This window comes from Zonotrichia albicollis, chromosome 6, assembly GCF_047830755.1.
Source record: "Zonotrichia albicollis isolate bZonAlb1 chromosome 6, bZonAlb1.hap1, whole genome shotgun sequence".
Lineage (NCBI taxonomy): Eukaryota > Metazoa > Chordata > Aves > Passeriformes > Passerellidae > Zonotrichia > Zonotrichia albicollis.
In genome coordinates, this window is record NC_133824.1 from 16,569,792 (window position 1) to 16,583,285 (window position 13,494).

Consider the following 13,494-nt stretch of genomic DNA (forward strand, 5'->3'; position numbering starts at 1 on the left):
GTGTCAGCACACAACTGGAGACATGTCCATGAACACTGTATGACTTGCTTGTGTAAGCATCTTCCAAACTGCAGTGTAACCAGGATGCTGCTGGCAATGTTTTCTGCATTTGAATAGTCATACAGACCAGGGAAACAAAATCCTTGCAGGTCCTGGGCTTACTCATAAAGATGACTGCACGTCATTTTTTAGAAGGGGCCACCTCATGCTAGGAGGAATGACCTTTGGATTGGTGTTTCTTGACAAGTTACACTGGAGAAGATTGCAGTGGCACAGAGCATCTGTTTGGTGCAGAATAAATTGTTGTGTGAACTCTTGAGTAGCTAAGACAAAACTACAGAATCATCTTTCTCTTGAGCTGTTGTAAGGCTGTTTCTGTAAAACTGCTTTGGGTATGTCAAGGAAGAAAAACAAGCAATTTCTTTCCTTTACACCCTCAGCAACACCAATGACTATCCCATCCCCTGGTATCTAGTGGTATTGATACACTCTAAACACCATTCCACCATTGGTGATGATTTGCCTCCAAATTTATTGCCAATGAAAAGCAAGTTTAGCTCTTCACTGTGTCATGAATCACAGGCCAACACTTATGTGGGAATACTCTAACTTGACAAATAATGAGTATGAAGGCCTCAGTCAGTAACCACAGTTATCAATACAAGATCTTACCTCTCTTAATATTACTGTGTGGCCTGTTATGTCAGCCACAGCCAACCATCCACCTCAGGGCCATCCAACTGCTTTTTTCTGCAGAGGCTGTTCTCTGGCAAATAGTGGCAGTAGCAGTCCTTGGCAGAGCAGCTTCTCATTGTAAACGATGCTGGAACCAGTGTGGGAGGTGTTCTTTGGGAGCATTGCACTGACATCTCCTGAAAGCAATATGTAGTGCCCTGAAGGCCCTTTTAGAAAAGTTTACTGTGCCTTGCATCATCCCTGAGACATAGTCATGATCCAAAGATCTCGCTGTTTCAGCAGTTCACAAAACAGTTCACCATTTCTCAAAGCTGCTCCTATAAGCCTTTTGTGCCAGTTCAATTGTCTTTATTCAGTCTATTATTGAATGCAATTCAGTCTATTATTGAATATGTTTGCAACCATTCAGTGACTTTTTCCACGGGAAATAAACCATAGAATTGCAAGTCCACACCCAAAACATAACATCTCTAGCACACTGAAAGCTAAAGCCGAGAAAGGATTCTCAGACTTAGGAAATAATAATTAAGAAATCTGGGGGAGAAGGAGGTAGAGAGGATAGAGAAATGCAAGCACTGTTGATGTAACTCAGATATCATGCAGGTGTAAAACAGAAATCTGTAGAAGTAATGAAGTAATGACAAGGCAAGTATGGCGTTCCAAAAAATCCGGTCCTACCTGGGAAAGATCTACATGTGATAGCTCTAAATCCTGTTACAAATAAAGGAGCACTGAGAATTAACAGGGAGGAAGGTTTTGTGCAGATGCCTCTCCAATGTCTGTTTTTCCCCATAAGATATTTAAACACAGCTGTAGCACTGGGAAAGTGTCCTGCCATGACAACTGATTTCTGCACTGATAAGACTGAGCACACAGTTATGTTATCAATACACTTGACCACAGCATGCCTTCAGACATTGGGCATGCCTCAGCACATGAATTCACATCCCACACAACTCCAAACGACAAGACACTCATCCACCATCCTATATGAAGATGGAGCATTCCCCCAAATGCAAAATGGAAGAGGGAGATCCAAAACATCAGTAAAATAATTGCTTTAAAGGCATCTGAATATTCTTCTCAAGCTACATTTGAACCACATACACTGCAATGAGAATACAACAGGTAGGCTTTGGAGTAAAAATGAGGCTGTTTATGCCCAAGTTAACTTCAGGGCCATCCCTTCAGCCTTACAGCAGACTTTCTTTGGCTATTGAGAGAAGGGAAAGAAGATACAAATAGTTATATTCTTAATAAAGCAACATGTAGATTGCCAACTTCTTGGAAAAGAATATTCATGTTCCTCCCTAACTGTAAAGTACCTCCTGCAAACTGTGCAGCACTCATACTGCACATTGTGCAAACCCATTTGAACAGTTGGCATTACAGCTGCAAGTTTGTTCCATTGTGACAGATCTCCGTAGTGCCTCTGGATCCAGCTGAAGTTCTGAGTCTTCTTAGCAGAGAAAAGTTAGCAGGTTCTTCTACAAGAAGTATCCTTGGTGTTTTGGCTTGGATATTTATCCTTATTTTTCTTCACTCCAAGAAGAAAAAATCCAAAACCAAAACCCACAAAAGATGCAATAACTCTGGAAGGCTTCAGAAGCATTATTTCTTACTACAATATATTTAAAGACTTAACACTCCAAAAACAGATATTAGAAAGTTAAAATCCATTTTCCATTAGAAGTCAAACGTTGTAAAGGTTTTTGGGAGGATATATATGACCGTTCAATTTTGATGCCTCTCATTATAGCAGAAGAAAGATCTTGTTCCATGTTTATACTCAGCAGGTTCAATGAAGCACAAAATCTTGACTGTGACCTGCAAGTGGTACTCTACACAACAGCACAATGTTAATCACTGATTTTTTTTCATAGAAAAGTAGCCTTTCCTTCATGAAGTAGAAGTTACTGGTTTATAACTGTATCAGGCAATATGAAACCAGAAAAATCAAATTATTCTGTAATAATAGCACGTTTTTTCCCCCCGATTTAATCCTAATGTGAATTCAATGCTTTAGTGCCATCTGATTGTCATTACCTGAAAAATCTTGATTTCTGGGTGACTGAGGACATCTGGTACCAGACTAGTTGATCTGTCCATGCCTTCAAAGAAAAGAATTTGGCAACTGTAGTTCAAGAGAAACTGGACCTCAAAGCATAGCAGTAAAGACTCATCACTTGCACAAGAGTTTTGAGCATCCACAGATGAATATATTGAAACAATGTGGGTGTTTGTCTGCAAGGTTTTCTGGCCTTCAAACAGTGATATGGTCTTCTCAAAAACCCAGAAGCCACACATATGCAAAGGCTTGTACATGGGTCAGTAACAGCAGTCAAATAAAACTTTTATTACTGTTTGCATCAAACTTACCAAAACAGAAAAAAACCCCCCTGAATTGCTGTTTAAGATATCTTGTCATCCACATACAGTGTATGTCACCACTGAAGTAAATTTCAATAGAAATATTTAGTTTCTGCAATTAAAGGCTATATACACTCTGACACCAGGAAGACTTGCTGCTGTTCCCTTCCTGTGCTAATCCCAGAGAATTAACATCCTACAAGATTTAAACACAAAACATTTTAGATTTCAAAGACTTTTTTCTTTCCTTTGGTAATGTTTCAGTTTACATGTAACCCTTCAAAAGCTTCTTCAAGACAAACTGCTTTCTAAATCTGCTTGCTCAACTATACTCTTGACCTGCAGGCAAGAAAATGGCAGGGATTAATTTAAGATTCTCCTCCATAAACAACAGTAGCTAGTTGAGCTAGTAGCCAGTAGCTAAATGAGACATCTCAGATAGTGGAGCTGCTAGCACATTCTACCCACACAAGACAGATTCCAGCTCTGATAATTAGAGTAAAAGTACATGAACTTCTTTTCCTTCTTTGGGTTTGGTTTCCCCCTCCCCCACCCCAAGGACCACTGCAGTTATAATTTCTCTCCAAAGACAGCAACATCACAGGAATTGATGATGACAACCTTGCAGTCTTAAGGTATTTTTAAGAGTACTAACTGTTCAAACAGTAACTTCATATAGGAATATACTGGTCCCAGCAGACAGTTCAGATGCCCTCCTAAAGCATAGCATGAGGAATTTCTGGTGTAAAGCTGAACATCCATTCATACAGGTGTACATTGACCAGTTACGGAAACAAAAGTTGTCCCTGTACACACATACAAGGGAAACAGTATAGAGAAACACTTGACTGACAGACACTCCAGAGACAAGCAGTAGGGAGAGGTCTCCTCCCGCAAAAAGATTCAATCCGGGAGTTCCATGAGGTAGAAAAATCTTAGGAAAAAATGAAACTGTGACATTTCCACCAAGACAACTTTACATCTTTGGTTCTGCATATTGAAATACTAAATCCTACAATTCAAAGAGACTAGAGCCTCCTGTCAAGAAACCTGTCACAGAATAGAAAATATAAGCAACTTCAAAACACTTCTGCCTCTCCATTTGCACTAACTTGCTGTGCCTTTGTTTGGTAACAGTACTTCAGCTTACCTGATTTAAGCAAAATTGTCAATAAAAATACATTCTTCTTCCAAAGAGTATTAATCAGCTAGAAGGTGATAATTTACCTGAATGGAATATTGCTGTTATTAATTTTCCAATCTACATTCAAGAGGAAGACTTAAGGCTCCAGGCTGCAGATTCAGTACCATGCAAATTTGGAAGAGAAATCGCAGTTGCTGGAACACTCCAGAGGTAAGAATAAAACAAAGCAGTTTCATCATGAAGAAGTAAGTGATTAATCCTGAGCAGAAATAGTAAGTGTTCCTGGGAGTAAACAGTCCTTTAGTTTGTTGAAGGATTCTGACTCACGCATGTAGAAATAGATGAACAGAAGAGAAAACAATTTTGATTTAAGTTTTACAAGAGAATAAAGATGATTGTCCTAGAGGCTCAAAATCAGAAATGTGCCATTCATATTTTAAATTCTATGAAACTTTTGTTCTTTGTCTTCTCATTTCTCTTATGACAAGAAAACTAAGTATAACCACAGTTTAAGAATAGCTGATGCTCCAAGTGCACAGATCTCAAGTGAGAAGGCTACCTCTGCTCCTCAAATATTTTACCTCATAGTATGCAAGTTGTCCTGCTGCAGTTTGATCACAAATTGTCAGTGGACCCAAGATCAGAATTTAGAACTCATTTTCCAGAAGTTATCTGAGAAACATTAAACAGTGAAGAGAGACATAACAGAAAGAAACCATATATCTATCATTATTTAGCTTCCTGATGATGCATGCCATGCGAACATTCCATAAGCAAAGAAAACGCAGTACTGTTTCTCCTTTCCAGTCCTTGAATGCTGAATTACAATACTCCCAGGAGAGTTCCAGGCCTTCATTTCAGTCAGCTCACAGCTACCTAGCTGCATGCTGCCAGAGACAGCATGAACTTCATAGCAAAAAAGCATCTTTTGCTTCCAAACCCAGCTCAACCACATTTCTCCAAATCCAAGGTCTGTCCAGTATTGCATGGGTGGCAACAACATGAGATGGCACAGTCTGGTAAGGGTAATTGTCTCCTAAGGGCTCAAAAAATGATTCATCATGACAGCTGCATTTATATAAATGAACAAAGTATTTTTTCTTCTGGTAATAATAAATTTGTTTAGGTGTCCCACAAGCAGAATTACTTTATTCCTTTCAAAAGGATTCTCAAAGTGTCCTGATGATGTTGAAATCTCAAATTGGGAAAAACTGATTTTGGCTGGTGAGGTCACGTTCTTCTCTCTCATTTGAAAGCACACTACCAACAGACTATTCTTCTGTAGGAATCACACTTTCTAATGTGACTTGCAACTTACAGTTCTATGATAATTTTTAACTATTCAACTGCATTAGACATGGGCTTTTTGGGGATAGGTTCATATTTGTTTCAGTGTAATGTCACAACTCTATTTTTCCGATTCAATCCTTTCAGAAAAGATTCTACTGAAATCTTCTCAGTATCCCCAGGGTTACCTGAACAGTTGCTCAGAGATTAAAAGGCTTCTGAAAATATTTAAAACAACGCCTTACAAAGAGAAAAGAGCAGTGATGTATTCTATGTATTGACAGACAGGCAAGGAAAAACTAATGGACAGGGTTAACAAAGATGACTGAAGCAAAGTCCAAAAAATGCCAAACTCAACTTGATGTGTGAAAAGTAAAACTAACTTGTACCAATCCCAATTCTTCCCTTCAAAAGACTCAGAAGTAATAATGTAAAGTAAGTTATTTATCTTTGTTGATGTAAAAATTCAAGGAAAACAGAAAAACAAATTTCTAGAACTGACCTAATACTCTCAGCTATTATTTCACTCTTTCTTACCATAATCAGACCATAACACTTAAAGAGCAATCCTACAGTAAAACACAAGGAGACTGAGGATGACAACTGTGCTCTATTCACATAGCACAGCATGTTGCACATTCCCTTGCAAAAACCACATGTACTTATCTCATGAGACAGGTAGCTTCAACATTAAAAAAAGCAAACTGACTTGAAAAAAACTGAAGTGTCATAAGAAACTATAATTCACAGAAAATACTGTTTTAACAGTCAACTTTGGTGAGAAGGTAGCAACTCCATTCTGCAGTAGCTCATATTTTTTTCAGAGCTGAATTTTTCAATATGATGCACAGAAACAGCTCAACTTGGAGTTAGCACAATTGCATGCATGGTCAAAGACTGATCATTACATGAGAGTGCTAGATGCATATCTTCCTATTTAGGTACCAATGAAAGCTGAAATTCATTCTGCTCAGTGCTGTGAAAGGTTCTACTGACAATTTCAGCAAGCATAAGAGTAAGAGCTAAATCAGGATCATGACAATGTATTCTGTACTTAAGGACTTCCCAGACAGAAGCAAAATCACTAATTACCAAACTCTGGTTAGAAGCCAAGCAAGGGATTAGCTAGCTATTCTCAATTCTGCCAGCATCAATGATGAATTTTTCCTTTTTGCTTGTTTTCTTCAGTCACTGAATGTCTGGAGTATGTAGAATCTGCTATAGGTTGTAGTTCTGGCATAAGTTATTTTCTTTCAGAGCCACTTCCCATCAAGAAGTTGAAGAGTGATCTGCTAAGCATTCAAACCAACTGAAACAAATGGCAAAGATTATGGATATATTGATATTTCTGTACTAAAGAAGGAGAAAACAACTGAAACAACAACAACAAAACCCAAGCCTTTCAGCCTTTTCTGGTCAAACAGTCTGACAACAGTCTACAATGGTATGTTTTCATAAGTGAATTTTGCTTTAAACTTCAAGACTGATATATTTTCTGCCAGTTCTTATCAGAGTAAAATATAATTTTATGAATATTCTCTGCTCATTTTTCTTTAGTTCTACATGCACCACAGAATAAACAGCATGACATAATCTCTCAGTATTATCTGCTAAAATAATACAAAAATATGTAAAACCAGTAAACAGTATTATAACTTCTGACAGACACTATCCATTTGAATGCTCCAGAAGTACTCTTTAGTCTGAAAAGAAAAATGTTAGAAAAGGATCTGGTACAGTTGTATTACCAAAAATACAGGCAAAATCACTATCAGTTCTTAAGAGTCAAGAAGCAGCATCAACTCATGGTGTGCCACGAGAACTTCAGTTTTGTTATGAAAAACTGAGTATAGACTGAAATCTATTTTACACATACCTGAGAGTAACTTTTCCAAAGTGAAGCTCACCTGATTTCCACAGCAATACACAGTATTCATTTCTTGTTAGCTATTAGTTTTCTTTTGCCAACAATTCTCCGTCACAATTCAAAGAGTACTTACTGAGCAACATCTTAGAAGCATATATGCTATGTAAAGTAAGTGTATGCAGAAGATGTACATTTAATACCTTCTATTTTAAAAATGCTGCATTCAGGGAGCTCAATTTTCTTGTATTAAACATATTTGGGGCATAATACAAGTTCAGCTATTCCCCTTGTTTACTGAAGAACTTTTAATCATGCACCACAGAGAAGGCCAAGAAGCTGCCAATACACCAAAACATTAGAACGGCAAACAAACCCATCTATTACAACCATGCTCTCCTTTAACAACCTAAACTACACCACCACACCAGAACAAGCTGATTTACCAACCTAGATGCAAAGCACAATGTAATCACACAACAGAGAAGGAAAATTCAGGACTTCATTTTCTTTCCTCAGAAAGATCAGGAGGAAAATTCAATTCAATATTAAAACAGCAATTATTTTCAAATTTAAACATACTTCCTGGTATGACATCGTAAATGCAAAGCATTTGCTTTGAAACCTGTGAGGACATAAGAAAGTTTTCACCATCAAACTCAATGCTCTGCAGAAGTGATATCCCAGCATCTATGAAGAATCTGTATCACTTTTAGTAGTGTGGACTGTTATTCACTCATCTTTTTTTTTTTTCATCAAGCTTAGCACATTTATCAAAGGAAAAGAAGGGTATAACTTCTGGTCTTTGTCACTTCTTTTAATGATATATCTCTATGACTCAGTAGACTTATGAATGGAATTAAATACACTGATAGGGATTAGTGATGAATAAAAGACATAAGAAGACCAAAACAAATTTTCTAGGCTGCCCCTCAGAAAACTCTATAGTACCTGTTTTCATATTGAGCACTAAAGACAAGTTTTTCATACACTGCTACCTTGAACATTACAAAACCATCCAACAGAATTCATACTCACGTAGTAACGAAAATTTGACATAACTGAGAAACTAGGATCCAAACATAATGATATTCCTGCTTTCCAAGAACATGAACTCCTAAAGGCCAGCAAGACCTGGGGTCTTAATGGATCTGTCTATGAGAAAAGAGCAAGTGAAAAACCTAGAAGACAGGACACATTCCAGAATATGAGCACAGTATGTCTTCCAGGTAAGGATGGTTCTGAGCACTAACATGTGAACACAGACCACATTCAAAATGTCAAACAAAAACCATACTACATGGTCCACCAAGAACACTGAGTTTATAGTGAAATTTATTGTTCTGCTTCCTAATACAATAAGCTACAAGGTACATACAGTATAAAACGAGAACATCCACAGAGCAAAGGTGATAAACATTCTGTGACGGTACAGTGGAGGTAACATCTGTCTAATCCTTCCACTTTATCCCACAAAGAGCAGCTAAAACTACTGACCCTCCCCCTCCCTCCCCTCCAAAAATATTAAAAAGTAAACTTTCTCTCTCACTTAGGAGTAGTGGGATTCATTGAGTTTTTTGAGGGCACTGCCAGTTATCTGCCAGTATCTCAAGAAAATTGCTGAAATTAAAGTAACAAAGAAAAATTGTGAAGGTGGTAGTGACATGACCCATGCAAGATGCTCATGACACCTTGGTTCACTTCTCCGCAGAGCAAATGGCCTGTAAAGAAAGGAAAAGTTTGTTATGTCATGTAAACCAGCAATTAACATGGTTAGAATTAAGATATAATAAGCAACATCTGAACTCAACAGGACTAATAGGCACACAGCTAAACTACTCTAAATGGAACCACAAGCTTCCTGTAATAAGGCTGGGAGATCTGAGAGCTGATAATCCTTCCCCCTTTATTGTCAGGTGCTGTACAGAAGGCTGCATGTCAACATAGGCACAGCTGACACCTACTATACAAAGTTCCAAATCAAATAACCTTGTCTGGGAGAACTCAGCCTCAACTCTTTAAAAACAGCAAGGCTACAAACATTGATGGAACAATGGAAGATGAATATTTACCTCAAAGGCACAAAAATCCATTTAACCACTTTTTCATATATACTTGGTGCGGTTGAGGGCTCTCTCGGCAAGGTGACCACTTTCATCTGTTATCTTCTCCCAGTCAGTCTGTCCAACAACAAAACCGATGGCCCTTTTCCGGTCAGCATCTTTTTTTTCTTCTAGATCTGCCCATCGCACCTATGGAGAACATCCTATCAGTACAATAATCTTCCAAGAAATCCTGATATGAATCTAGGCTTTCCACTGCAAGTAAGAATACAAGAATACTAATTTCTACTCATTTTCCTTAGAACAGGTAAGTATTATTTTTTTCTGATAGGTAAAGAGGGAAATTATTTTTAACTGAATGGACCAGGTGTTCTACGGAGCAGACAAAAGGTATAGATAATAAGCTTTTTCCATTTCAGTGCTATAGCTCTGAGAGTTGAAGTGTAACTACTGCAATTATTTCTCTGTTCAAAGCGACACTTTCTGCAGGAAGAATTATCCAAGACTCATTTACTGTTTTATTTTTATAGAAAATCTGTCTTTCAATTGCACAATGGAAACATCTAGAAGATGACTAAGAAACTACAGAAAGACAGTGTTAAAGAGCAAGACAGCAATGAATAAATGAATGAAGGAGTTTTCTTCTCTAGCTTTCATGATATATTTCTATTTAAAATTCTCCACTATTTCTTTACACTAAGCAACGTTTTCATACGTATGTTATTTCCCCATCTTTACATCTCCTTATCTGCACTGCACCTCTTCATGGCAATGCAGAACCCTTTAATTTATTCTGTTTAATATCCACAGTGACACTCCCAAAACAAGACACCAATGGGAGGGAGCAACAGGAAGGAGGGAGGAAGAGGTGCAATGGAGAAACGCTCCAGGCCAGAAACTCATCTGAAACACACCATTGCAGGACAGTGAAAAACAGTAAGTGAAAAGCTCTTCTCTGCACACTGATTAGTCTCACTCAGGCCTCTGTGTTACTGGGAAACGTAGCCTTATCAATTATCTGCCAGCACCTCCCTATCCTCAATCTACCTGGATTTCCCCTGACATTCCTGCTGATAAGCAATGTCAGTTTTCTTCCACCATCATCTCCTCTGCTAGTGCCTTAAGTACCTCCATTTCCCTCAGACACACTATCCAGTACTACCAGTTTTCTATTTGACATTACAGAGCAAATCAATACCCAAACACTGATAGCTAATTCAAATTACTGCTAGTGGCAAAAGCTGGCCTTTCTATTTTACAGAGAAGGAAAAAAAAAACATTACCTCCTTCTATTACATCTGTCATCTCCCTCTATGATTTTTCCCCTTTTTTCACAACAGAATTTCAACATGCAGCACTTGGTATTCAGACCATGTCACCCATAGTTAATCTGTATTATCTACAATTCCTAGCTCTGTTATAACTAATATGTTTACCTCTGGAAGACCCTACTTGCAGGCATAATTTCTTACAGAATCTAATGGAACAGCAAAATGAAAAGGGAGTCAACGAAATTCCCATATTACCAGACAATGAATGACTTGATATAAGCTCTCTTTCACAGAGACCATTAAAGGGTTATATACAGACAGTAAGTCATTTGAAAATTTATTACCCTTTTCTTTCCAGGTTCAGAAGCACGTGTATCATAGTCATCCGGAAGCTGCAGATAATCTTCTATTCTGCTGGCAATTGCTTCCCAGTCACGTTTTCTTTTAGCGCCAGTCCGCAATCCGTCCAGCTTGTCTGAGAACAAACACAGAGCCTCAGCGTTAAGGGAGATTATTTTTTCTATTATTCACACAAACAAGACAAGAGTGGAAAAGTTTTCAAAAGAATGAGCAGCAGAATTTGTACATCCAGCTTGTCTTGACAGGTGTAATGATGAGAGTTGAAATAAACTAAAGAAGACTCAACACAGTTTTCAAGTTTTATTGATCTTTCATGTTAACTGTGTGGCAATAACACCCAGTGTTGTTTTCTATATGAGGGAGAAAAGGTTTGCTCTTCTGGATCTACATGGAGTCTGCCCTTACAGGTACAATATAGCCAACAATAGCTGGAAACCACAGATCCATCTTTCTGTATTTGAACACAATACTAAAGCTGTAGCATTTTTTCCCAAATTTGGGGATCAATAGTGTGTCATACATGGCATACATGCAGTTTCAGGGAACAAGTGGCAATTATATAACTTAATGCATCAAAGACAAGTTTTTGAGATACTGTTTCTGCTAAACAAAACGCTCCTTGGAAAGCCTGATTCTCCCCTTTCTTTTTCTCTCCCCATAAGGCAACCACTTAAAAAGTCTTCCAGGACTGGGAGAAAAATATCTCAGAATCTTTTCTTTCATGGTGCAACAGGTCAGTCATGAATATTTGAACTGTACATTTGTCCAACAGTCCTCTTTTTCTTCTTTTTCTTATTGAACCGATACATGAGGAGAAACAATTCCATTCCTAGGTTCTAAAATTTTGTTCCACTTTAGACACTTATTCTCAGTAAAGAAAACAACACCTTTTTGAAATTATGTGGCAAACTGTCTTTGGAAAGGAGATGAAACATTCATTGTAAGATTATGAACAACAAAGCACGAAAAGGAAAACCGGCTCTACAAGTCAAAGGAAATTCTGTTACTTCTGTCGATGTAAACTACCAATTTATAAGCCAACAATTCAAGTATGTGTAGAAGGAACACTAAGCTTGGCAATTACATTCATTAAACCATTACCAGTGATGTTAGAAATACTGTTTCAGAAGTCACTGTTGTAATTAAATTCACCCACAAAAGGCCTCAGAAATAGACCAGATACAAGGCAGCATTATTTTCTGGATAGCAGAAGATGATATTCAAAGGTATGTACTTAAAGAAACTCAGTTCAGAGATGAGTTTTTTACTTAATATGGGAGAGAGGAGAGTAACAATGGAGATAATGTGAGGCAATGGTACTGTAGACATGCTAGTATAATTTAAAGTCCATAAACGAATTAAGTTATTTCTCCCTCACACACCTCAAAACCTTTTAAAGACTCCACCTCTGCCCCATTTCCCTGGAACAGATACAGAACTTCTTCTAAAAAAACATTATAATCCCCCTGCTTCTTAAAATAGCCAACATTTAAGAAAAATGTTCGGAATATTTGTATCTATTACATTATCTAGTTAAGGTTCTTCTTTTGCTCTAAGTTAAATCTGCAAAATTTGATGCTCAATCTCCATAGAAAGGTGACACTCCCTCTAGAAGACAAAATTTATTTATTCAATATTCCTCTATTACTCCAGCTACATTCAATCAGTGTAGATAATTTGTGGCATTAAGCATTTTCCAGAAAAAAATAACATTGAAGAGGAGATCAACAAACTCATTGAGGAGCATTCAGGAACATGAAAAAGTGAAAATGTAGGAGTTCTCTGTTGGCAAGTACCTGTAGACAGACATATTCCTGTTGGAAGGAAGCTATGATGCAAGCTCACCTCATTACCATTGTGAAAGTAAGTTAAGTCTCCCACTCCCTGCTGCACACCAAACAACTGAAAACATTGCCAAGAAATGTGTAATGCCCAAATGTCAGTAGAGAGCTCAGAAGCTGTTCAGAATATGCAGTTCCTCTCTGTCCCTTTTTGTTACTGCTACACAGGATTTATTTTAAAAAGTTATGTCCTTCCATGTTTGAAGCTGGATTGCTTTTCCAGAGAGGTCTGCTTCCATCCATACTATTGCAGTACATGTGTCATGCAGCAGATACTACACAAATGTCAAAAACCTGCCACAAAGGATTATTTCAGAATGTTCTTTTCTGAAAATGAGACAAGGTGTCATTTTGTAATGCTGGTGCTTGTGATTATTTATGGCTGATGATTACTTAGTGTTAAACTACTGAACATCATTTTACCATTTCATGTTTAAAAACAACAAAGCAGAAGCATTTCTGAAAACCCGCAAAACTTAAAAACTCACCTGTAAAATTTTTAAAGTAACATCTGAAAGCAACTAATTTAATTAGCTCCTTCAAAACCTAAATAAATCAATCAGTTAAATTTTGCCCTTCTTACACAAAAGTCACGAAG

The 13,494-nt window shown here is 37.6% G+C and overlaps 1 protein-coding gene across 3 annotated transcripts in view; it reads right to left on the minus strand.

Moving 5' to 3' along the window:
* Window positions 1-8,678: 8,678 nt before the first annotated feature.
* YLPM1 (YLP motif containing 1) overlaps window positions 8,679-13,494 on the minus strand; it is a 35,716-nt gene continuing 30,900 nt past the window's right edge. For 2 of the 3 annotated variants that reach the window (XM_074542614.1, XM_074542613.1), the window contains exons 19-21: window positions 11,040-11,170; window positions 9,434-9,613; window positions 8,679-9,082 (exon numbers count right to left, since the gene is read on the minus strand). In XM_074542614.1, the coding sequence (XP_074398715.1) occupies window positions 9,467-9,613; window positions 11,040-11,170 (278 nt within the window). In that variant the 3' untranslated portion in view covers window positions 8,679-9,082; window positions 9,434-9,466. Of the gene's footprint in view, window positions 9,083-9,433; window positions 9,614-11,039; window positions 11,171-13,494 lie in introns of those variants that run through there. The other variant, XR_012580729.1, reaches the window with a different exon arrangement.